At 42.5% G+C, this 25,857-nt stretch overlaps 1 protein-coding gene across 1 annotated transcript in view; it reads left to right on the forward strand.

Annotated features, from left to right (window-relative positions):
- Positions 1-1,749: 1,749 nt before the first annotated feature.
- The window catches only part of LOC142590179 (pyruvate dehydrogenase phosphatase regulatory subunit, mitochondrial-like), a 96,813-nt gene continuing 72,705 nt past the window's right edge, over positions 1,750-25,857 (forward strand). The window contains exons 1-4 of the mRNA XM_075702078.1: positions 1,750-1,910; positions 5,256-5,383; positions 8,694-8,821; positions 14,043-14,124. Coding sequence (XP_075558193.1) covers positions 5,256-5,383; positions 8,694-8,821; positions 14,043-14,124 — 338 coding nt within the window. The 5' untranslated portion in view covers positions 1,750-1,910. The remainder of the gene's footprint in view (positions 1,911-5,255; positions 5,384-8,693; positions 8,822-14,042; positions 14,125-25,857) is intronic.

Consider the following 25,857-nt stretch of genomic DNA (forward strand, 5'->3'; position numbering starts at 1 on the left):
TTTGTTTCTTGCTTTCTCTGTCATGTATTAACATTAACGCTCAAAGTACACAGGGTGTGTCCTGCCGTATGCATTGAAAATGGCGGGATATGCCAAGTACCCCAAGCTGCCACTGTAGCACCAGCAGCCAGAGATGGTGGCTGGCATTTACCTGGCTCGCTTGCTGATTCTTAGCACAGTGATAGTGTATTTTTGTACTGTTGGTGAGCAGTAATAAGTTCCCGCCTAATAAAGCACGGAAACACTGAAGGATGTACTTGGATATTACAAGCGTTAGTTTATTACTTAAGGACATCATTGCCTCTAAAAGGATGTGCTCAGAAACAAAGAGGAAAAAAAAACATTAATTGCTCTGCCGGCACTCCCATAATTTAGAGTGCAAACCAATAGGCCTGTTGTACTGAAATTCCAAATAAAGGTTCAAACACACTGTGGTGCAACGTGGTAGGGAGCAATAAAGTTGGCTGGCTAGTACAAGACGCAGCTTGGCACATTGAGTCATGGTCACAGGGAAGTAGAGCCCATTTGCTTGCTTTGTTTGAACTTTCAGGCTTCATTGCTGCCCTTGGGCATTCATCAACCGGAAAAGGTATCTGCATTTACTGGGGTAGCCCGTGCCCCAGCTCACTGCGGGGATGTCTCAATCTTGGCGAAGCCATGCAGAGAGCAAGATCAAGAAATGCAGCCAAATCTCTGAAACAATCGTTGATGCCGTTTTTTATTTACAGACGCTGCGCCCAAGTATTTAGAGGGCTTGAAGTGAGTTTGCAATGACTGGTGAAGTGGTATAAGTGACCAAGCAAAAATTCATGAAGGACTCTCACTGTATGATGAACAGGTTACCAAGATGACAAGTGAAAGAAAATTGGCCGATTACAAGCATGCAGTGAGGAGAATGTAGATAAAAAAACTTGATTTAACGTGATAATGTTGCATCTTGCTGTAAGGAGAAGAATGACAAGACATTTGACCCTATAACAGTCTTGCTCTAAATAGACTGTGTGCATAAATGCACAGGCTACAGCGCTCAAGTGCACAATTTATCAATTGTCACCGTTGGTAATCATGCATTTCCTAGAACCATGTTTGTCGCTGACCATCTAACAGAAACCAGCTTAAACACATACACATGGGCCAGTCAGACTGTCGCAGTTCTAATGCAAGCAGCTGATTTCATCCATAATTAGCTAATTGCTTAATTGATCAAAAGCCACAGCTTTGAGTTTCTGCGCGTAAATTGAATGGTTACGTATCACAATAGTTCATTGAAGCTTGACATCATGCGACTTAAGCAGTACTCCAAAGCTTCCTACCTTTCATTTATCATTTGCTCTTCCCTCCCAAAGCGGCAGCATAGTGAAACTGCGTCTAGAACTTCTCATACTGCTTCTTGAATCCTTTCATGATGTGCAGTGCATGCGCTAGACAGAGATCTGCGTCGAAGATGTTTACATTTAAAGCTTCCAATGCACGAAGTTTTCTGATATTACCACCGCAACTCAAATTAAACAGATTATGCCGCAGCTCCATGGTACCCGAAACAGGGCAGGGGGGGGGGGGGAGGAGTGGAAACGACGCGGCGTCATGAATTCACGCAGTTTATGATGTGAAACAGTGTAGGAAAACGAGCTTTCAGCGGCGTGAGCGATAACAGTTATTTTTAGGTGTTCGAATATACATAGCTTTCCCGCCATGGTCTGTGGGGTGCAGTCATGGGTGCAGTTTAGTTTTCGCAGTCAGTCGGATGGTGGTGATATTTACAGTGGTTGTAAACAAGGCAGCGCGGGTGCACAAGGAGACAAACAGCTGACTGAAAGACTGAACCGCTAAACGTCTTTCGATCGTGGGCATGAATCGGAAGACTGTGAGGAAAGGCGAGGTCGGCGAGCCTTCTTATTAAATATCTGAAAGTAAGTCAGAGTGTGTTCTATTGCTGAGCTACGCAACGTGCCGTATATGACCTTTAAGCATGCCTTTTAAGTTTATGGAAGGTGGGGTGCACGTCCGCCTGCAACCGTTCTGAATGGACGTAGTAGATTCAGTGGACTTCAAAATCAAAGGTTTAAAGCATCTCAAATTTATATGAATAATCAGAGATGCAAGTAGTAACTGGCGCGCTAGCGCGGTTCTGCAGGGACAAAGCTTGTGGTAAACTCATTATTATTATTATTATTATTATTATTATTATTATTATTATTATTATTATTATTATTTAAAAGCCTCGCTGAAGGAACCGTGCAGGTGGCAGCAGGATTATTGATAGCGGATGCTAGCTACTCTCTTTTTATCATGCATAGACTCGTTTTAATCTCCTTTTGGCCTGAACTATAGCTATAAATTTCCTGTCGCGCTAATTAGAATCGCAACGCGATGTGGGGTATCTATTTTTGAAGGGTTGGGTGCATTATGCGCAGAAAATCGGTTGTCCTGCAGACTATTCGAAGTACTAACTGCCCTAGCTGTATTTAAGGTATGTGTGAAAAAACAGCATAAAGTCGTATGGTTTTTCATACATATCCGGTGTGGCTGGTGTCAATAAAGGCTGTGAAAGCTGTATCGTTAGTGATAGAAAGCGACTACAGTAAAGAAAGAAAAAGAATGAAACGAATAATGGACAGGCACAGCGTGTCCGCCCCCGTTATTCGTTTCTTCTCTGTTTTTACGCTGTAGTAGCTTTAAGTTGGGTTACCGACTAGCCTGTAGAGATGTACAGAGTGTTCGATCCATAAACAGGAGAGCCAGGTATACGTGATCCCTGCCGCTAAACCGCAGCTTTTTTCATGCGGAACGTTCACACAGATATAGGATTTCGTGAGGGATTTAGTTTAAAACCAAATTCGCAGGCATTGCGTGCTTGTTTTGTCCACAATAAATCTGAAGTACGCGTCGTCTAGCTGCGGCGACGCAATTAAAAGAAATGCCGATTTCGCTGCACCGGCACGGTGGCGCCATCTGTTACCGCTAAGGCGACCGTTGTGGCACTCACCGTAGCGATATGAATACTACTTAATAGCCGCTAAATTGTTTCTCGGTCTTTTGTCATGTGTTGCTTGTGTGCGCAAGGTGAAAGGAGTTTTCTGAAAGAAAAAAAATGTCATCCATGTTTGAGTAGCATGAAGCTAAATAGGAAATCCATAACAGGTGTCTCGGAAAGGTTCAAAGTTGAAGAAAAAAATAGTCTTGGTCTGGGTATTGTAGCCCAGGCCAACGCCTTTCCAAGCTGGTCACTCTACTTGCTGAGCTAACCAGGAAGCTAGCAGATTTTACCCTTTCATGAAACTTCCTCTACCTTGAAAATTCTTTCAGAATTGATTTGCAATATTAACCCCTTCCAGGCCTTGGACAAGCTGGGTTCATCCATGCATTTCAGATAAAAGTGGCCTAGGATGAGCCGAGCTCGTCAACGGTACTTACATTTTCTAACAATGCCATAGACGAGCTTAGTTTTGTCTCTGTGCTTAGTCATGCTTTTTGGTAGATGGCAACACATAATCGATGGGACAGCATAAGAGAAGCAAATTTATTCTTTCTGAGGAGGTAAAGCTTGTTGCCAACTGAGGCATTTGAAAATAGTTTGGCTATTTTTGCTCAGAATTCGGGATTGTATTTCGTATGCTTCAAGTTGGTGATGAATTCGACCTAGTTTGGTTATCTGCTGGCCTCCTGTTTAGTATAGATGGTAGAGTGACTACCTCAGAAAGGCATTGGTGTCAGGTGTGATCCCCAGACCAGGACAAATTTTTCAACTGCGAAGCTTTTTGAGAGACCCCCCAAATACTAGTTTCCTTTGTAGCTTCGTGCTACTCTGAGGTTAATGACATTTTTTCCCTTTTGGGGATGATTCTGCTTACAACCTTTTAACTTAAGTTTTCCTTCTTAACTTGCTGACCTCTGCCTTACACAATAACACTCCACCATATCACACCCTTTCTTTTCTTGCCGATAGACTGTTGTATGGCAGAACTCCCAAACTCACACTTCTTAAAAGATTTTGACAACCTCAGCTCATCATGGGCGATCGTCACTTTTTGGCTCATGACGAGCCCTTTTTGCAACATTGATGACGGTATACATTCTATCATTATCAATTTTATTGGATGAGATTTTTCACACTTTTTGCAGACGTAGTTGCAGGAGCTATGTCCTTGAATCATATTATGTCAAAAAATTAGCCTCTGTGGTAGTTAAAAAAAAAAAAAGAACCCTTAAGGGGCTAAGTACTATCTTCGTGTTCTCCTACCTCTACACTGCCTGTACTGCAGAACTCAACACATCTTTTTTCCAAATGTTCTGTCATTGCCAGGCCATTCCTGCTTTACCTCTGGTTCCCCTGCTCCCATTCCTTGGCAGAATTGCTAACTGATTCCATAGACACTAGCTAGCGCTGGCTAACCGATGTAATGATGGTAGTGGCTGCAACGCGTGGAATCCTGGACTGTAGGCCCCACCACATGGGAGGTCGCCACCCTATTTGCTTTGACTGATTAATGTTTGTTCATTTATTCAAATCTGTTGTCTTTGAACTCCTTAAAATTGTTAGCATTAATATTGTTTCCTGAGTGTTCTGGGACTCTGGACATAAGCCACAAGATGTTCATGACGACAAAACTGAAGCCTATTGTCCCAGAGGGCTATAATTGGATAACAGACAGTACATTTGTAATGTAATTGTTGCACTACCTGCATCATGCAGGGTTTTATGTGTTTAGATTTTGTCCTTTTTTAAGAGTTTGCACTAATGCCTCATAGCAAATTTCTCAAGATTAAAAAAAAGGAAAAAATAGAAAAGCTGCCCTGCACAAGCTGTTACTAATTGAAGTTCATAGCTTGTCATGGAAGTAGCTAAATTACATTTATTTGAGGCTTGTATGTGGCTATGGCTATAGTAAGAGAGGGCCTAGATGATGTTGCCACTCAATTACACATTCAGAGCGCACAAGTAACGTGGGTATTACAAAAGGTGTGAAATGGAAGGCGACAGTTTATTCAAACAGAAACCAACTTGTGATCTGTGTTCCACGTTTATGTATGTCTTCTCTCTTCTAGTAAAAAGTAGAAAACTCTTATGTGACCAGCACTGCACGGACCTGAGCTTAATAAAACATATTCTGACCATTTATTTGAAACTTAATGCATTCTATAATTACAGGAATATCGTAGTGTCATTGTGTTAACTAAAAACAAATGGTGGCCTTAATCACAGAGGGAGCGTTTGCCGTGGCATGCAAATGTTTATAAATTCTTTCTTGCATTAGATGGTGGAGCGACTTCTGCCAGCTGTTGCTAAAGTGGTCATTTGTGGTGCTGGTGTAATAGGCAACTCAATTGCCTACAACCTTGTGAAACGTGGATGGACAGACATAGTTGTTCTTGAAAAAGGCCGGTAAGTATTTTGTCTATAACTTGCTGCAAAACTGCACTCACAAAAGACCTTTTATGCAGGACGCAACGAGCTATGGAAAGAAAAATGATGGGTGTAACGTTGAGGGATAAGAAAAGAGCAGATTGGGTGAGGGAACAAACGCAAGTTAATGACATCTTAGTTGAAATCAAGAAAAAGAAATGGGGGCATGGGCAGGACATGTAATGAGGAGGGAAGATAACCGATGGTCATTAAGGGTTACGGACTGTGTTCCAAGGGAAGGGAAGCGTAGCAGGGGGCGGCAGAAAGTTAGGTGGGCGGATGAGATTAAGAAGTTTGCTGGGACGACATGGACAGAATTAGTGCATGACCGGGGTAGTTGGAGAAGTATGGGAGAGGCCTTTGCCTTGCAGTGGGCGTAACCAGGCTGCTGCTGCTGCTGCTGCTGCTGCTGCTGATGATGATGATTATGATTGTCTCATATATTGAGAATTGCCCTCACATCACTTTTGCAGTGTATGTACACTCAAAAATGCATCAGTGAACTGACTTTTGCTATTGTGAAAGTTTGGTGGAACAGTTGTGCTGCTTTAATTTACTAATTGTACAAAGGCATCTACTCTTAGAAGAAACCTTGCAGTGCATGGCATCCATGGTAAGCAAAGTGTAAGCCATGTGCTGTAGTGCTCCCGGTTGGGGGGTCTCTGCATAGTGCCCTGCACATCTGCATTGCTCCAAAGCATACAAGAATAAATATGTTAAGCTATGGATTACACTTTCTGAATTGGAAATGTGTCATTCTTACTGTAAGCAGAGTCTAGGTGTGCCAGAAAAGATAAAAATGTCAGACAGTGGCCGTGCCTCCTTGCAATTTCTGCACTACCACCTTGTGACATACAGTTGGGCAGTATACAGCCAAGGTTAATTAATCGCTTATCGATCAAAACAGGGCTACATTTCAAAATGAACAAGAGCTTTCTTTCCATAAAATCAGGCTTGTACACATTACAAGAAAAAAAGCAACCGGTTATAATTACTTGGTTAAAAAATGTTATTGATTACGTTTACCCATTACTGCCCCACGTAAGTACTTGAACAATTACTAAAAAGTAATCAATTATTTTAAGGTTGCCTTCCTTTCTATTATTATTAACATTACGCAGATACACTAAATAGAACCGGCTGGCCTGGCTCTTTCACTGCGTCCTCTGTAGCTCTTCACACATTGTTTCTCTTTACTATAAGAATTGCTTTTCAAAATTTTATTCGGTAATTTTCCCTCATTTTCTTGTGAAGACATATGGAGGGGCACTGAAAACTCAATTGATGTGCACACTGGATAGATGGGGCTTTGTAGTAACATACAAACACCTTGCTCACAAGATGGTGGTTACTCATTGGCGTGATACTCACATATGGGTTCTCTGTGAAGGGCAGCACTTCATTGTTGCTGGGGCTAGGGGAAGGCACTCCCAATCGGGCCAGTGAAAAACTGAAAAATCGTATTTAGGTTCATGATTTCCTGGCATCAATGTTCGAGTGGTCATTGGCCTCGAGCCATAGAAGTGCCATTTCAATTCCTTGCTGAATATCTGGTGGACCTCCTCTTGGCGCTCTTCACTCTTTAGCCATTTAGACTTAGGTGAATGCCAGCAAATGCAGCCACATTCCTTGAAAAGGTGGCCAAATTTGTAATGTAATTTAATACAAAGCTGCATATTATTGAGCCCTTAAAATACTTTTTGTGTGTTACAATCACAAAAATAGGTGTATATGAGTCACCTAATATCAAACAGATAGAAACATGTGTTTAACAGTCAAAAACATCTATGTCAGAAAAGTCATAGACTGCACTAAGTGAAGGATAATTGACGAGCAGCTCTTACCGCCTATAAAGACCGCCTAAAGGCGCTTCTAGGAACGAGAGACAGAGAGAAATATCAGAGAAAAACTCTGAGGTGAGACTTCAAAGAGAGGTGGGCAAATCTTCAAGCATGCGTATTCAGGTGATTAAGTCGTAGCTGCAAGACACTGATTGTGGGAAGGAGGTAACCCGTGTACAGGTTTTCATCCCTTTGGACTTTGTAGTTCCCGCTAAATGTAAGTGCTCAAAACTGCATGACCTCTCGGAGCTTGTTTTGTCAAAAATCTAACTGGTTACATGTAATTGGTTACTAAACATGTAACCGAATTACAGTGAGCATTACAGAGTAAACAAAGTTATCGTTAAATTACAAAATTACCAAAAAATTTATTACAAGTAATTAATTACATGTAATTCATTACAAGTCTTCATGAACTAGACTGAAATATGTGAAAATGTCATTAACTAGCATTTACATTACCACGACAACACGGTCATAGCAGTTTAGGTGTGAAGTTAAATGGCATCAATTTCTTTAGGTTTAGGCGTGAAGTGTGGCATTAATTTTCTTCACTTAAAAGCAATTTTCTTCTATTGTAAAAATGCAGATATAATTTGATAGAGTAGTCTACTAATCTGGAGTGATACAGTGATGCGCTTTTCCTATAATTTACTAACTTAAAGTGTACATCCATATATACTGGGTGTTTTTTTTTAAATGTTAACAGAATTAAAAAAAAAAAGAACAAAAAAAACCTCTTCTGTGTCATATAGCACAAATCTACTCATTGAGCTGGATTACCCAAAGAAGCGGGCACTACTTACACTGGAAATGAAAATGTGTAATTGGCTAATTAACAAAGTATCACTTTAACAAATATCGCTAATTACTTTAGTGCAAATATTGCACTATACAAATTGGAGCCAGTGATTTCACAAGGCACATCCATTTGGAACGAATTTTGAATCTAGCACCAGTTTCGATATTAATGCTGTCAAACTTGTGGTAAATGTGCACTCTTGTGCCACTTACTTTTTTAACGGAACAATTTTTTGTGCATTGAAGCTAAAAAATTACTGGAGCACCAATGCATTTCATCACAATCTTTGGGAACACAACTTGAAACTGGTGCCATCTTCAGAATTCGTTTCAAGTGGATATAACTTTCAAAGTCACTGGCTACGATTCATAAATTGTAATATGTGCTGTAAAATAATTAGTTTGAACATTAATTAGCAAAAATGTGTTCATTAGTCAAATATTCATTTTGATTTCTGATGCAAATAATTTCTGCCTCTTAGAGTAATCTAGCACATGAAGTAAAATTGTACTATATGTCATGGGTTGTTTCTTATAATTCTGTTGACAAAATGAAAAAAAAAACACCCTGTATAACATACCAACAGAAATATAGTTTCTTAGTGGGCATATTAATCTTGTGAACTGAATTTTTCTTTGCTTGGCAGTATTGGGTGTGGTGCAACATGGCGTAATAGTGGCTTGGTAGGCCAGCTCCAGCCAACAATTGATGGAATCCTTGCACGCTCCAGTGCCAAGCTCTATCAGGAGTTGCATGATGCAGGACATGACATTGGTGAGGAATATAATCTATGTTTTTATAGCCTAATATATTTAATTACCATTATTCATGTAATGTATAACCGCTTTTATGATTGGGACTATCTTATTAGGCTTTTTAACCAGCCATGATAAAACTGTCTTTTTTTTTGCTTCTCTGCATGAGGTTATGCTTTTTCACTATGTCAAAGAGAGAGATGGTTGGGGGGAGTGGCTTGTGAGAGAAACTGCAAATGATAAAGATAGGACCTGGAGTGTCATTTGCTTGCTTACTGCAATGTGTTTATATGCTGCTGTTAGAAGGTCGTAATACTGCCACAAAATATATTGTTGAAAAATTCAGCAAGACTGAATAATATGCACTATGGCTTAATAAAACCAATTATGTTTTATGCTTTCATTTTATTGCTGTGGAAGTGATGACTGGCTTTTATGTCAATTGCTTTGGCAAACCAAGAGATGGGGCTGCTAAGCATGAGGTCGTGGGATCAAATCTCGGCCACGGCGGCCACATTTCGATGGGGGCAAAATTGTGAAAACACCCATGTACTTAGATTTAGGTGTGCGTCAAATAACCCCAGGTGGTCCAAATTTCCGGAGTCCCCAACTACGACGTGCCTCATAATCAGATTGTGGTTTTGGCATGAAAACCCCATAATTTTTAATCAAGAGATGTCTTTTGTGGAAGGCTGAGATGTGTCTGGGTCCTTGAGCAAAAAAAAGAAAGACTATAATAAAGAAAAAGGAGCTGTGTTTACAAAGTGAGTCACTTTTAATACTTGGCAGGAAAGTTCAGCTCTATTATAGTTTTTTATATATTGTGCTACTAACACATTGTTAATTGAAAATGATCTTGGCATTACAAAGTTAATCAGCATTGATAAGTTTTCCAGGGAAACTAAGTATCTTTTCAATGTTTAAAAAATGAAAACAGTAATATCTTTGGCTTAGGGTGATGGCTGTAATATAAAATTGATTTTTTTTTTGCTCCATTCAACAGTGTATGTTCACTATGGTGCAGTTCGAAAAGTTTACATAATCCATATCCTGCTCCACTTGAGCCATCCACGCAAGGCAGGGTGCTGCTGCACACCCTCCCCCCCCCCCCCTCCCCACTATCAGTAAAAGCAACATATTTGCCTCCGATTGGCTTAACTCTAACCTATGGTCATAGTCTACATACCATACCTGTTAGAAGCATAATTAAGAAATTTTTTTATTGGTTTGGTTTTACAACTAAGCTGTTTCATAATGAGTGATTGATGAAAGCTTTTTGCACATGGGTTCACTTCATTGAAAACTCTGGATATACAGTTGAACCTCAATACTATAATGAACACCAATATAACAAGTTACTGGACACAAGGAAGTAAATATAAAATTTAATTAGCCTTAGTTTATTTCTGTAAGTATTCTACTGCTATAATTAGAGAAAGAACACACCATACAAGACAAATTTGGCTACAGCAAAGCAAATGTTTGTCAGCTCGCTGCTCAAGATATGTATTCTGTTACCAAAAATGTCAAATGCTCAACAAGAGGAACTTGAAATGGCACATTCTGGATGCACATGCACACTTTTGTTAATGGCTTGACTTGGCAAGCCAATCTGCTGATCCCATGTGATCATACCAGTTGCACGGTTGCATATTGATGACAATGAAAAGTGCCTTTGTAATTTAACATCGCTAACGTGCCACATATGAACACAGAAAACTGCTGGCAGGCCATCAAAACCAGAGACCATTTTCTGGCCCATTGGAGGCACCACGCTTGCATTTCGTTCACATTGAATTGGTCACAATTTTTTAAATGCTAATATCAGTGCTTGTAATGATTACTGGATATAATGAAGGTATTTCTGTGTAGATTTCACTTTGATTTAATGTGATTTTAATATATAGGATAAACCTTGATGCTTCCTGCTGTTTATTATTAGTGGGTTTGACTGCATGTCCCTTGCATAGTGCTGCCACCATGGTATATGCAACAGTATGTGGTGATGACCTTGACCCCTGTTATTGCATGTGTAAAGCTTTATACCCAATTTTTTACAGAGAATTGAATCTGGCAGTCTTTTACACAGGGCGAAATTTCTCTGGATGATGTTCCATGATATATTAGGCATATTCTTATTGCTGGCCTGTCATAGCAAGTTAAATGCAATTACAGTTGAACCTGGCTATAACGAACACGTTTATACATAAAAATAGTTCTACATATGTGTCAGGTGATTCAATATACTTAAGCTCATCTATAACGAACATATACTTTTGTGATGCATTCATTATATATGGATTTGTTACCTCCAATAGAGAAAAGAAGCAAGGAACGAATCCATTTATAGAGAACAAAACTATGTGCGGTAAGCAGTAACTTTTTCCTGTGCTTGAGCTATTACCAAGCATCACAAAGAATTGCATTCTTGATGCATGAGATTATGTAGACTTTCGTCAATCCAGCTCCATCAATGTTGGCACATACCGGCGCAGCACATCCATCACTGAAAGTGCGTCCTGAAGCGTCGGGCGAGGTGGCTTCTCACATTCAAGGGCCTGATGGCACAGACAGCAGAGGCGCCAATTTCGATGTACCTTATGTCCAGTTCTTTATTAGGGAGTTATCTTACGCGAGTATCAGTCAGTAAGTTTTTCATTCTTGATACAAAGAATAATTTGCTTTATTTGAGTTCGTTATATACAGGTTTGGCTGTAAAGCCAAAGATCAGTTATAAAATTTCAGATGTAAAGAGACGTTGGTCACAATGAGTTTACAGGCTAACAAAGGCTGGTTTTAGTAGCTTTTTATTATTATAGATAGTCAGTAGTGGTGGCTATTACTGCTGAGTTATTCTGATATTACCCACAGGTAGTGTATTTCACAATAAAAATGAGAGGCGAGCTTTTGTGTGAATTTGTTTCAGGCAAGTCAACGTTTAGTAGATGATCAACGTCCAGACAAGAATTGGCTCAGACAAATGGTTGAGGTGAAAAAAGAAAGCTAAATTGACAAACTTTCTCAACAAAGTAAGAGTGACAGAGGGTTGGCTGTTGTTATTGCTGAGGATGCACTTCGCTAAATTATGGGAAAAGCTATACATTGGAGGTTCCTTTTGTACTGATTTGAGCAAGGTTTTAAGAGTAGCATTTAGTATCATAAAAAGCCATAATGATCATTTAGTCAATACACTGAAGGTATAATTAGTGATGTTCAAGACTTGTTCAAAACTAAATGTTTCACATAGTTTAATAGTGTTATGTTCAGTGTGAGTAGTCAAGCTTACATGATTTATGAAAGAAATATTGCTGAAAGGGAAATCCCACTTTTATTTGTATTCCATGGTGATTGCTGTGGATCTGGCTGTCTTGGTGCTGTATATGCGCACCAGCCATTGCCATTTGAAGCTGCTGACATGGTCAGGAGCAGGCCTGATTAACACATTCAGGGCTCAGCTGCACCTGTGTGTGCAGATGCCTGTGAAACGAGGAGGGAGCCATTGCTAGTGTTCCACTGCTAGCCACCACTAGTGGCGCAGAAGGGTTGAAATCCGGGCCAGTTGGTACATAGTTGAAAGAAAAAAACCACTCACAAAACACAAAGGACAAGAAGAGAGGTTCACACCACAACGACTGGACTATCAACTGAGCTTTATTAGAAACGGCGTAGTCCCAGCAAGGCCAGCATAGCATGCGCAACTACAGCATCGCTAATCACTGAGCATGAAAAGACAAGATATTGCATCTATAGTGACCGACCTAGAAATGCAAATTCTTTTTCAAGTAAGCGCACCGAGGTTGTAAACTGATGTAGTACGCTTCCAGGATTTCTTGCTCTTCTTTGCCCTTGCCCCTACCAAGAATCGTTGCATTGCTGAACAAAGGATAACAGCCACATTCATTGCAATGGCGAGGCAAGTTTGCACCGTTATCTGACCCCAGGGAGGAGTGGTGCTCACGCAGGCGGTCATTAATACATCGACCGGTTTGGCCTATGTAAACTCTTTCGCATGTGAGAGGGAACTCATACACAACCCCTGCGACACATGCCGTACAACGGTTTTCATGCTGCGTTGTGCAAACGTGGTTCCTTGCCCTGCCTTTGCGGTGCAGCACCGCAACATAACATGTGGTTGAGAATTCGGGCCTCACTGGTTGTCATTAATGTCCTCTGACATTTAAAGTACTGAGTATTCCTCCGTAATTTTCTTGGCCACAGTGACTTTTTGTCATCCCTGCTAGCTTTACTTAACAATCCCCTAATTTCTTCCAGTTATTCTCACATAAAAGAAACACCAACGGATTTAGTGCTGACATTAAACTGGTTTGCACATAGTTATTGTGTTAATATCAAGAATTGAATTTTGTTTTTGTTTTTTACCCTTGTTGTAATACTTATTTATTTCAAGATTACTGCCAGCCTCTGGTTAGAGGCCTTAAGCAGGAGTGGTTACATACATGACGAACGAGACTGAGTACAAGGTGTGAAGCGTGAGCAAAATGAAATAGCACTGAATTTGAAAATATAAGCAGCGTGTCATTTGCGAAAACGTAGCAATTAGCGCTAACAATGTGAAATTATTCCAGAAGAAAATGTAAACTGCTCTTAGCGCCAAGTTGACAAACACTTAACCGACAGAAAAACTAAACTTGAGACAGAGGACACTTTTTTTATATGTTTAGTCTTTACTGTATTACAGGATTTTCAAAGTGCATTTTTTCTGAGTAGCAGCCATGTTCTAAGTGCCATATTTCTTAGACTACAGTCTGCCCACTGAATGTAGTACACAGGGACAAATTTTGGCTGAAAGTTAATATTTTAAAACTGTTTGAAGCCACTTTAGAGTCAGCAAGCAAAAATTTATTTACACTTAGTAAGACCCTGGGTTCCTTATTAGACTGCAAATTATTAAGCTTTAACATTTAATTTCAATATGCAATTTAGCATGATAAAATGGTCCAGGCTCAGTCAGGCCTTGTTTTCATCAACTGTGCCTATTATCTTAAAGAAAATACATTATGCACAATCAATACCCATAGATAGTCTGTACCATAAGAAATTACAATATTTGAACATGTATAGATGTGGACTTCAGTCTGAAAAATATAGTAATGAGGCTGAATTGGCATGGTTTGTTATTCTGCAACCTAATTTGTTTGCTACATATGTTTTTAATGATGGCATAATTTATCATAAATTGTCAATTTAAGTTTTCATTTCATCTTTGCTGGTGTCTTTAGGTTGGAGACGATGTGGCTCACTGAGTGTTGCAAGGACAGAAAAGCGGATGACATCACTCCTCAGACTTGCGGCTGAGGCACGGTAAAATAAATCTTACCTTGTCTCTTATAATTTGTGGCATATATTGGACATTTTCTAACAACTGATTAGTCGTGACCATGTGGAATACCTTGTCATGTATACAAGGCTTGGTTAACAAAACTAGGTTATAAAGAGCACTGGTTAATTTCATGTACAGTTTAAACATAATTTTACTATCCTATTGATTTGTTTGCTAGCAAATTTTGATTCCCAACCATGAAGTCAGTCTTATGAAATAGGTTTTCCAAACCAAATTCTACGATAGATATCTAAGGAAGAATGCACACAAGTAAGGTGTGGAAAAAAAAAAGAGTTCAAAAGAAAGCAGAGAAAAGTTCCAGAGGCACAATGCAAAACTGTAAAAGATGTCAAACACAATGAAGAATAAATAATAAATTGTGGGGTTGAACGTCCAGGAACTGCACAGTAGGCTATGAGGGGTGCTGTTGTGGGAGGCTTTGGAATAATTTTGACTTTCTAGGATTCTTTAATGTGCACCGAAAGCAGGGTGCATGGGCATTCTTCCATTTTTTGATCACCAGCAAAGTACAGCCACAGTGGCTGGGGATTGAACCCATGGTCTTGTGTTTTAGAACAAGATGCAATTGTCATTGAGTCACTGCAGTGGGTTCACAAATTGCAAACATGAAATGGCAATGCTGGGTATACATTTTGGCTACTCACATTGGGTGTTGCCTAATCTGGCAACTCCCAATGCAATGTCTATGCAAAATGTTTTCTTGGGCAAGTTGGTTCATAATGATGAAGTAAAATTCATAGTACAAAAATACAATGACACAGTATATGAAACAGTTCGCAAAACAGGTCAATAGTCCTGTGCGATGTGTCTGATTTTGTGCTGTGATTTTTACTCCTTCACAATGACTATCCATCATTTCTCATTTTTCGTTTATGCTTATTTTCATGTGAGTTGACAATTAGCCATATACGTTTTCTTTGCTCGTTTACCTTTTGTGTGCTCTTGTCTTTTTCAAGGCAACATATGCTTTCCTTGGCACAGTATATAAAGGTGGGGTTCTAAAGAGGAGAGGGGGTAAGGCTGGTGTGTGCAGCAACAAGCGAAGGTGTGTTAGTGGTGAGGGTGTAGAATTGAGAATAAAGGAGTGCTGTGCACAAGTTCTATAGAGATTTATACAGTACCAGTGGCCCGCAGGGGCGTCTGCGTCACCAGGCGTTTGGTGTGTTGCGGCACCACGTACCCGAGCACATGGGGGTTGGACCCTCCCGCGTGTAGCCGTGCGTGGCTTAGCCGTGTCCGGGGAAAAGGGGATCCTGGGGGTTGAGCCAATGCCGGGTGTTTGGACCTTTACGGTCCCTCGGCGGCGGCAACACACCCCTTTGGCCTCGGCTTCACGTAGACGGCACCCCCGGACTGACCCACCCAGGGGAAATCGGTAGTCGCCTTTTCCTGTCCTCCTCTCCAATCTTCGTCTTTCTCTCTCGTCTTTTTCATCTTTCCTGTCTTCTCATCACTTCTCCTCACTTCCTAGTTTCTCGGCGGCAAGGGTTAACCTTGTGTAGCTGGCCAGCCTTGGTTATGCTCTATTTGGTTATAGCAGCAATGTACGGCTGGCGTTGGCAGGGTTTCTATAGCAGGAGCTCCTGTCACGTCCCCCTGTTGGGCTCCATGGTGGGTGGTCGGCATCGCGGCCGAAAACCCAACTGTACTTATGGAAAACGCTTTTCCTAAACTCCCTGATCGCCCTCAGAAACGAGGGCGCACCGAAGAGGTCTTTCAGTTTTTCGGACGCCAAGTCCACAATTTTCCTCGTTTTCATGTAATCCACGCAGAAAAACCAGCTAAACAAGTACGAACAATCTCCCCATTCCTAGTATCTAAGTCCCTTACCGAAGTTTTTGGCCCAGGATATAGGGTGTCGAGGATGGCTAGTGGTGACCTCCTCCTGGGGCTCCGTGACCAGAAGCAATTTGAGAAGCTGCCACAGCTAGTATCATTTGGGGAGACCCAAGTAGTAGTAACCCCGCACCGCACGATGAATACCTCCCGCGGCGTTGTCTCGGACGATGATTTGCTGGAGCTCACTGAGGCTGAGCTCTTGGAGGGCTTCAGCGAACAGAATGTTATAAATGTCAAAAGAATTAAGATGAGGCGAGATGGAAAAGAAATCCAAACAAAACACCTGATACTCACTTTCGGCTCAAGTGTCCTCCCCGAGTCCATCGAGGCCAGTTATATCAAACTTCGTGTTAGGCCATACGTGCCCAATCCTCTCAGATGCTTTAAGTGCCAAAGGTTCGGCCATAGTTCACAGAACTGCCGAGGCCGGCTGACATGTGCCAAGTGTAGTGACACTGAACATTGCTCCGAAACATGCCAGAACACTCCACATTGTGTCAACTGTGATGGCGAGCATGCCGCATACTCGCGGTCCTGCCCGTCATGGAAAAAAGAAAAGGAGATTGTGACAATCAAAGTCAAAGAAAACATATCTTTCAAAGAGGCACGTAGGCGGGTGTCATACCTGTCTAAGAGCAACTTTGCCGATGTGGCGCGTAAGGGGGCAGCGTCACAACGGCCTCCGGCGGCTGTCCGACCCACAGGCAGTGAGTCGGCAGTTACGCCATCTGCCCCCGCGGCGGTTGCAGCTAGCGCTGCTCCGTCAACACAGCAAGAGGGACCACCGACCCCGAAGGTGGGCGCAGCCGAGGCTGCCCCAACCGCTCCGGCCCCTTCCAGCGCTGGCAACAGCCGGCGCAGCCAAATCCCGCAGGGTGCCCCTTCGACCTCTGGGCTGGTGGGCGCAGGGGTCTTGCCCTCCAAGGCAGGACTCTCTCGTGTAACTTCTCGCTCGCAAGAGCACGTGTCCGGCGCCTCACAAGAGGCAATGGACACTACACCTGTCCTTAAGGCGCACCAAACGCCTAAGGAGCGGCGAGGCTCCCTCGAACGCTCCAGAAAGGGCAGAACTCCCGTTACAGGACCTCGAAAGGGCTCTGTAATTTAATCTCTGTAATCTCCATAATCACTACTTCTGTTTCTGTACACACAGCACTTATTAACTTCCAATATGGATACACAAATAATTCAATGGAACGTCAGAGGTCTTCTCAGAAACCTTGATGATGTACAAGAACTGATCCACAAACACAATCCAAAAGTGCTGTGTTTACAGGAAACACACTTAAAATCTATACACACAAACTTTCTCCGAAAGTATGTTACGTTTCGCAAAGACCGCGAGGATGCTGTCGCATCATCTGGCGGTGTAGCCATTATTGCTGACAGAACTGTAGCATGTCAGCATTTAAAGCTCCAAACGGCCCTTGAGGCAGTGGCCGTTCGAGCCGTACTTTCAAATAAACTCATAACCATCTGCTCCTTGTATATACCACCACATTATCACCTTCACAGACGAGACATAGAATCATTAATAGATGAGCTCCCGGAGCCCTATTTGATTCTTGGTGATTTTAATGCACACAATTGTTTGTGGGGTGATTCACGCTGTGATGCGCAAGGTCGCGTCATTGAACAGCTGCTTTTTTCTTCTGGAGCATGTCTCTTGAATAAAAAGGAGCCTACGTATTTTAACCTGGCTAACAAGTCATATTCTGCCATAGATCTTAGCATTTTATCGCCGACACTTTTACCTTATTTTAAATGGAGTGTGCTTAATAACCCGTATGGCAGCGACCACTTTCCAATAATCTTTAAGTACGACGGAACAAGATCAACTTCTCCCGCAGGTCCCCCGGTGGAAGGTTGAATCAGCCGATTGGGAACGCTACCGAGCTCTTACTCATATGACGTGGACTGAGATGTCCGGTATAGCCATAGATGATGCTGTCACATATTTTACAGTTTTTATACTAGATGCCGCCTCTAAGTGTATTACTCAAGTGAGCGGCACTGGTTCTAAGCGGCGTGTTCCCTGGTGGAACGATGCATGTAGGCAAGCGCGGAGGAAGCAGAACAAAGCATGGGCGCTGCTTCGCGATTCGCCAACAGCAGAAAACCTGGACAACTTTAAGCATGTCAAATCACAGGCGAGGAGAACGCGCCGACAAGCAAGACGAGAGAGTTGGGCAAAGTTTATCTCAAGCATTAACTCTTACACAGATGAGAGAAAAGTCTGGAATAGAGTGAAGAAAGTTAACGGGCAACAAACTTATTCCTTACCTTTAGTAAACAGCCACGGAGAAAGCCTTGAAGATCAAGCCAACTCTCTTGGTGCACACTTTGAATACATATCGAGCTCCTCGCACTACTCCGAAACCTTCCTAAAGAACAAAACGCGAATAGAACAGCAAAATTTACAAAGAAAATGTGCTAAAAGTGTGGCGTACAACGAACCATTCTCCATAGCAGAACTGCAGGCAGCACTGAACTGTTGTAATACATCTGCCCCAGGTTCAGACCGCATAATATATGAGATGTTGAAACAACTACCCCCCGAAACACAAAAAACCCTCCTTTACCTTTACAACATTATATGGTTTTCCGGCGAGATCCCCTCTGTTTGGAAGGAGGCTATTGTAATCCCAATTCTAAAGCAAGGAAAGGATCCTTCCTCTGTATCAAGCTACAGACCCATAGCATTAACAAGTTGCATATGCAAAGTTTTCGAAAAAATGATTAACTGTCGCCTACTGCACTTCCTTGAATCAAACAATTTGCTCGATCCATACCAGTGCGGGTTTCGGGAGGGTCGATCTACCAGTGACCATCTTATATGCATAGAGGCACGTATCCGTGAAGCTTTTGTCCATAAGCAGTTTTTCTTATCTGTATTCCTTGATATGGAGAAAGCTTATGATACTATGTGGCGGTTCGGGATATTGAGAGACCTCTCACACTTAGGTATACACGGAAATATGTTCAATGTTATTGAAAGTTATCTGTCAAATCGGACATTCCGTGTTCGAGTGGGCAATGTTTTGTCACGGAAATTTGTACAGGAGACTGGAGTGCCGCAGGGCGGGGTGCTCAGCTGCACGCTCTTTATAGTAAAAATGAATTCTCTCCGTCTGCACATACCACATAACATCTTTTATTCAATATATGTTGACGATGTGCAGATAGGATTTCAATCAAGTTCTCTCGCAATCTGTGAGCGACAGGTCCAGCTTGGTCTTAACAAGGTCTCCAAATGGGCTGATGAGAACGGGTTCAGACTGAACCCACAAAAAAGCACCTGTGTTGTTTTCTTTAGAAAAAGAGGCCTGCATGCTGATCCTGAAATTCTGTTGCATGGTGAGCGTCTGCCCGTAAACAGGGAACATAAATTCTTAGGCATAATCTTAGACGTGAAATTAACCTTTATACAGCACATAAAATATCTTAAAAACAAATGTATGAAAACAATGAATATCTTAAAGGTTCTCTCACGCACAACCTGGGGCAGTGATAGAAAATGTCTCATGAACTTGTACAAAAGCCTCATACGCACACGACTAGACTATGGAGCCATAGTTTACCAGTCGGCTACTCCAACTGCTCTAAAGATGCTAGACCCTGTCCACCACTTAGGAATTCGCCTGTCCACAGGCGCCTTTAGAACAAGCCCAGTGGAAAGCCTGTACGTTGAATCGGATGAGTGGTCACTGCATCTGCAGAGAACATATTCGTCTTTCATGTATTTTCTTAGAGTGAACGGAAACAGTCAGCATCCCGCGTATTACACCATAAACGATTTGTCCAGTTGTCAACTTTTCCGCAACCGGCCCACAGTGGCACAGCCTTTCTCCATGCATGTTAGAGACATGGCTGAAAAAACTAGGGTTCCACTGCTTGAATACCACCTTATGTACCCTGCTATACGGCCCCCGCCGTGGCAGTGGCAACCAATAGACTGTGATACATCTTTCGTAGCTGTTACAAAGCACGCGCCTGTCGCGCGTATACGAATGTACTTCCTCGAGTTACAGCACAAGTACTCCTCTCCTGAATTCTTTACAGACGTATCAAAGTGTAATTCTGGCGTATCCTACGCAGCGGTCGGTCCATCCTTTTCAGATGCCGGTGTTCTGCACCCTAACACAAGTATTTTCACAGCAGAGGCCTACGCGATATTGGCTGCCGTTAAACACATTAATGAATTAAATATCCCAAAGGCAGTTATATACACAGACTCTTTGAGTGTCGTAAATACTTTGAAAACTGTCAGGAAATATCAAAACCCTGTAATTCTATCTCTTTACACAGCATTATGCACAACCTATGAGTCCAAGCAGCATATCGTTGTATGCTGGGTGCCGGGGCACCGAGAGATAGAGGGAAACGTGTTGGCTGACCAGCTAGCCACATCCGTCCACGCGAACGCTTCCAACACTTGCACGACTGTCCCTGTAATGGACCTCAAGCCCTCAATAAGAAAAACACTTAAGGGCTTTCTGGCAGCGCTTGTGGGATAAAGAGACAGAAAATAAATTACATGTTATCAAGCCGTATCTTGGCAACTGGCCGCCGGTATCAAAAAATCGCCACACAGAAGTAACACTTTGCAGACTCAGGATAGGACACACATACAGCACACACGCATACCTCTTGTCCGGTGGCGATCCACCCACGTGTGATAAATGTGGTGAGCCACTTACCGTGCTTCATATCCTGCTGCAATGCACTCAATTAGACGCTAATAGGAAAAAGCATTTTCCATTACCACATCGGCAGCTAATTCCACTCCATCCTCAAATGATTATAGGTATAGAACCTCTCTTTAAACATGAATCCCTGTTTCGATATTTAAAAGATGTACATAGTTTTCATATTATAGCCCCAGGAAATCTGTAGCACAGCCTCTAACAGAGGTTTCTGCTGCGGTAGGTGCAATAAAGCACCTGCCTCCCAGCCTTTGGGCTCAAAGGCCCTCCGGAGGCACAAGTGCTATTTACATATTCTTGCATTTAACTCCATGATCACTTATCACGCGTACTATATTCACAGACCACTACATGTATCACAATCATAATTTTATGCTATATACTATTTTACCCTTCCATGACACTGATTTTAGGCCACTTTACAGCCATGTTACATCCCACCATCGCCACTCACAAGTCAGCGTTTAAGACAACATTATCAGTCATGGCGCTCTTTGGCCATACCTGGCCCTTGCGCCACTAAACAACACACATCCATCCATCCACAGTACCAGTGGCACCCACGACGATAATGGAAGAGGGAGTAGTCTAGAGGAATTTGACATCCCACAAGTAATGCCGGAAGAAGTAAAGAAAGCCTTGGGAGCTATGCAAATGAGGAAGGCAGCTGGGGAGGATCAGGTAACAGCAGATTTGTCGAAGGATGGTAGGCAGATTGTTTTAGAAAAACTGGCCACTCTGTATACGCCATGCCTCATGACCTCGAGCGTACTGGAACCTTGGAAGAACGGCAACATAATCTTAATCCATAAGAAAGGGGACGCCAAAGACTTGAAAAATTATAGACCGATCAGCTTACTGTCCATCGCCTACAAAGTGTTTACTAAGGTAATCACAAATAGAATCAGGAACACCTTAGACTTCTGTCAACCAAAGGACCAGGCAGGATTCCGTTAAGGCTACTCAACAATAGACCATATTCACACTATCAATCAGGTGATAGAGAAATGTGCAGAATATAACCAACCCTTATATATAGCTTTCATTGATTAAGAGAAAGCATTTGATTCAGTCGAAACCTCAGCAGTCATGGAGGCATTACGGAATCATGGTGTAGACGAGCTGTATGTAAAAATACTGAAAGATATCTATAGCGGCTCCACAGCCACCATAGTCCTCCATAAAGAAAGCAACAAAATCCCAATAAAGAAAGGCATCAGGCAGGGAGATGCGATCTCTCCAATGCTATTCACAGCATGTTTACAGGAGGTATTCAGAGACCTGGATTGGGAAGAATTAGGGATAAGAGTTAATGAAGAATACCTTAGTAAGTTCCGATTCGCTGATGATATTGCCTTGCTCAGTAACTCAGGGGACCAATTGCAATGCATGCTCACTGACCTGGAGAGGGAAAGCAGAAGGGTGGGTCTAAAAATTAATCTGCAGAAAACTAAAGTAATGTTTAACAGTCTCGGAAGAGAACAGCAGTTTACAATACGTAGCGAGGCACTGAAAGTGGTAAGGGAATACATCTACTTAGGGCAGGTAGTGACCGCGGATCCAGATCATGAGACTGAAGTAATCAGAAGAATAAGAATGGGCTGGGGTGTGTTTGGCAGGCATTCTCAGATCATGAGCAGCAGGTTGCCATTATCCCTCAAGAGAAAAGTGTATAACAGCTGTGTCTTACCAGTACTCACCTACGGGGCAGAAACCTGGAGGCTTACGAAAAGGGTTCTACTTAAATTGAGGACGACACAATGAGCTTTGGAAAGAAGAATGATGGGTGTAACATTAAGGGATAAGAAGAGAGCAGATTGGGCGAGGGAACAAACGCGAGTTAATGACATCTTAGTTGAAATCAAGGAAAAGAAATGGGCAGGGCATGTAATGAGGAGGGAAGATAACTGATGGTCATTAAGGGTTATGGACTGGATTCCAAGAGAAGGGAAGCATAGCAGGGGGTGGCAGAAAGTTAGGTGGGCGGATGAGATTAAGAAGTTTGCAGGGACAACATGGCCACAATTAGCATATGACCGGGGTACAGTACCTAGAATAGGGAAGTGTGCGTATTCAGGGACTTGGTGAGGAAATGGAGCCTAGTCAGAAGAAATAACTTCATTATGTTGTTGGCAAGTTCTTCCTGGTATGCGTGACACCCTACACGGGGCACATTTTGCATGATGTGAAGAATTTCCATCATGCTGTCTTGCTGAAGTTTGTGCCAGCTGAACCACATTGTGAATACATCTTCTAATGCTTCCATAAATGCAAACAGCTGGACTGAAGGATACAGAAGGCCTCCTTGATCACAAAATGCTGTAGATGAGGAGAGACCCTCACCTGCATCTTCAGCAGATGTTAACAGCTGATTGAAACATTCACGACACTTTGTAGCCATCACCTTCTTTCGAGCCACATATCCAGCCAAGTAATATGTTAGTCTGGTGTCGCTGGTCTTCTGTGTATAGACGTGGTCACCAAGGTCAGACTTATAGAGGACACTTGAAGCCTCATCAAGTTTTCCCTTGTCAATTAAAGTGCCCACATGGTTGGTGGCTTCATCCACTCCGATTAAGGAAGTTAAAGCACCTCCTGCACAGTTCCCTGTGTCCAGTGCTTTCACCAAGTTATAAAAACTTAGGCAGTTTACTGCTGTTAGGAACTACGATGACGTTGGGTGATCGTTGCAGCCGGAGAACTGCCGAATTATTCCGAATAACTTTTCAATGGGGTCTTGGCTTAGATGTGAGGTTAGTAAGTACTTATATCCGACGCATTCAGTCAGATATCCAAGAAATTGCAGTGTACCTTTGAGTGTTACTCTAAAGCCTTCAGCTCTGCTTTGTGACAAAAAGCCTGCCTTTGTGGGCCCTGTGCTGGCTTCCCACCTATTTATGTATTCCAGGGCATTTTGCAGCACTGTTTCTTCTTCGGAGTTCTTTCTCAGTGCTGTTGAGGACACTCTTGATGCCATGACAGAAATCAGTTTTTGCATGAAGGAGATAAACTGTTCTGTTGGTTCTCTGTATCTGCAAGACTTTGAAGTTTCCTCTTTGTACAAAAAAAGCCCACGCAGGAAATTCGGTGCTGAAGAGATGAAAAGCATAATTGACCTTCATCTTTTCAAAATTATTTGGATTTAAGTGTACATGAGTTATCTTGGGCATCGCTTTAAGTGTCGTAGCACACTTGTTCAATTGATGGGCAAATTTGATTGGCCGCACATCAACGTGACGATCTGGCATTTTGTATCCAGATTTTATGAAGCCATTTCTGACACATTTGACCAAATTCGGAAAGTCTGACAGAAAGAAAAGCGTCTGCCATCTCCAGTAAGGTGTTGTATGATGGTGTGACAGCTGCAGCCGCACCATGTATACCGAATTGATGCCACATTGCACGGTTCCAGGATGCCCCGTTGCAGGTGACATAATCCACTTTAAGCCCTGCTTTTTCTGATAAAACAACTGCTTCCAAAATAATCTTGGACAGCAAATGGGCCTTCACATTCCCTCTAGATGCAAAAACGCCTAATATTTGGTGCTAGGACCTGGACAAAGGCTGAAACATTACAACCATGCCATGGTCACAAGGCACGGTCCTTTCATGGTCAGGAGTGAACACACTGAGGTCCATAAAGCCATAAATTTTCCCAGTGCCTTGTGCCACTCTAAAGTTTTCGGCGAGTTTGATCTCATCTATTATGAGACCACCATGGCGCTGAAACTCATCCATGTTTTTTGGTTTTGTTTGCAATTCCCGAGAGAACAGTGGAGTTAAAACCGAGGCTGCTCTCATATTTCTTCATAAACTTCCTGAGACAAGTGCGGCTGGGAAGTGTAAGAATTTTTTCTCTGTGTACATGTTCATACAGCCTTGGGCTCTTAATATGCATAATGACGCATTCAAGAACCCACTCAGAACTGTAGCGCATGTCCTTTGGTGATTTACGGTGTGCAGCATCAAAACATTGAAGGATGGCAGCTTTCTGTTTCGGAGGAAGGTTATCGATCTTTCTCAAAAGTGCCGCTTCCTCAATCTTCTCATTTTCCTCTTTCATTTGCGAAATTACCTCATCTAATGCTTTCACTTTGGCCTTCAAGCGCCGCACTGCTTGAGTTTTCACTTTGACCTTTCTAGAAACATTTGTTTCTGACTTAGTTTTCTTTCTTCGGCATCTTTGATTGATCAGGATCCTCCGGAGATATTTGCAGGCTACACACCGCTCAAGTGAGGTTCCTGTGCACTTTTTGTTGTAAAGGCTCCCATTCCACGCTGTCAAGTTAGAGCTGGAACACGTGAATGGGAACTCTTCAAGAAGTCCTGCCCCTGAACATACATGCATACTATCAACGGCCTGGAGAATCGAAGGTGGGTCGCCAGGCTCGTCTATGACAAGTTTCACTCCGCGCACAAACATATCATGCGCCACCGTGTCATCTGTTAGAGTAAACAACACAAGCTTCTCAGCGCACAGAACACTCATGTCAGGTCCGGGTACGCACACACTGTACGCGACCTTCAATGGCACACCACTGAACAGCAGTTTAGCAGAGTAGTTTGCTGGGCCAGTTGGTGCATGGTGAATGTATAATGGTTTCCAGCAAGTACGGACGCGAGCACAAGAAGTAGAAACAGACAGGACAACGTTCTTGGTTGTATGCGCATGCGTAGCGGAGATTTGTGGAATGTTTTCACAATAAACTTCAGTTGTAAGTAAAAAAAGAAAAAGAAAAACAGTTGTAAGTTCAGCGTTGTCCTGTCTGTTTCTACTTCTTGTGCTCGCGTCCGTACTTGCTGGAAACCATCATACGTACACCACTGAACACATGCTTTCCCCAGCTGTCTGACGGAAGAGCAATGTCCTTGTGATTGAACAGAAGTCGAGGCTCAGGAGTAGCCGTAGCAGGCTCATCAGACTCCTCACCTGGCAGCGGCTGCAGCATCTTGCTCATCCGTTGTCGCTTTTCTTGAATAGGTGGGCACTGCCTCTCCTTAGGATGTCTTTTCCTAGGAACGGGTTTAGACAGGTAAGAAGGCACATTCGGAAAAATAGTCGGAACAGCGCAAGGCAAAAGGAATGGCCTTGTTCTCTCAAGGTGCACAGTTTTGCCGTCAATGGTATGCTCGAAGTGACGAGACACG

The sequence above is a fragment of the Dermacentor variabilis genome, chromosome 1, assembly GCF_050947875.1.
Source record: "Dermacentor variabilis isolate Ectoservices chromosome 1, ASM5094787v1, whole genome shotgun sequence".
In the NCBI taxonomy this organism is placed as follows: Eukaryota; Metazoa; Arthropoda; class Arachnida; order Ixodida; family Ixodidae; genus Dermacentor; species Dermacentor variabilis.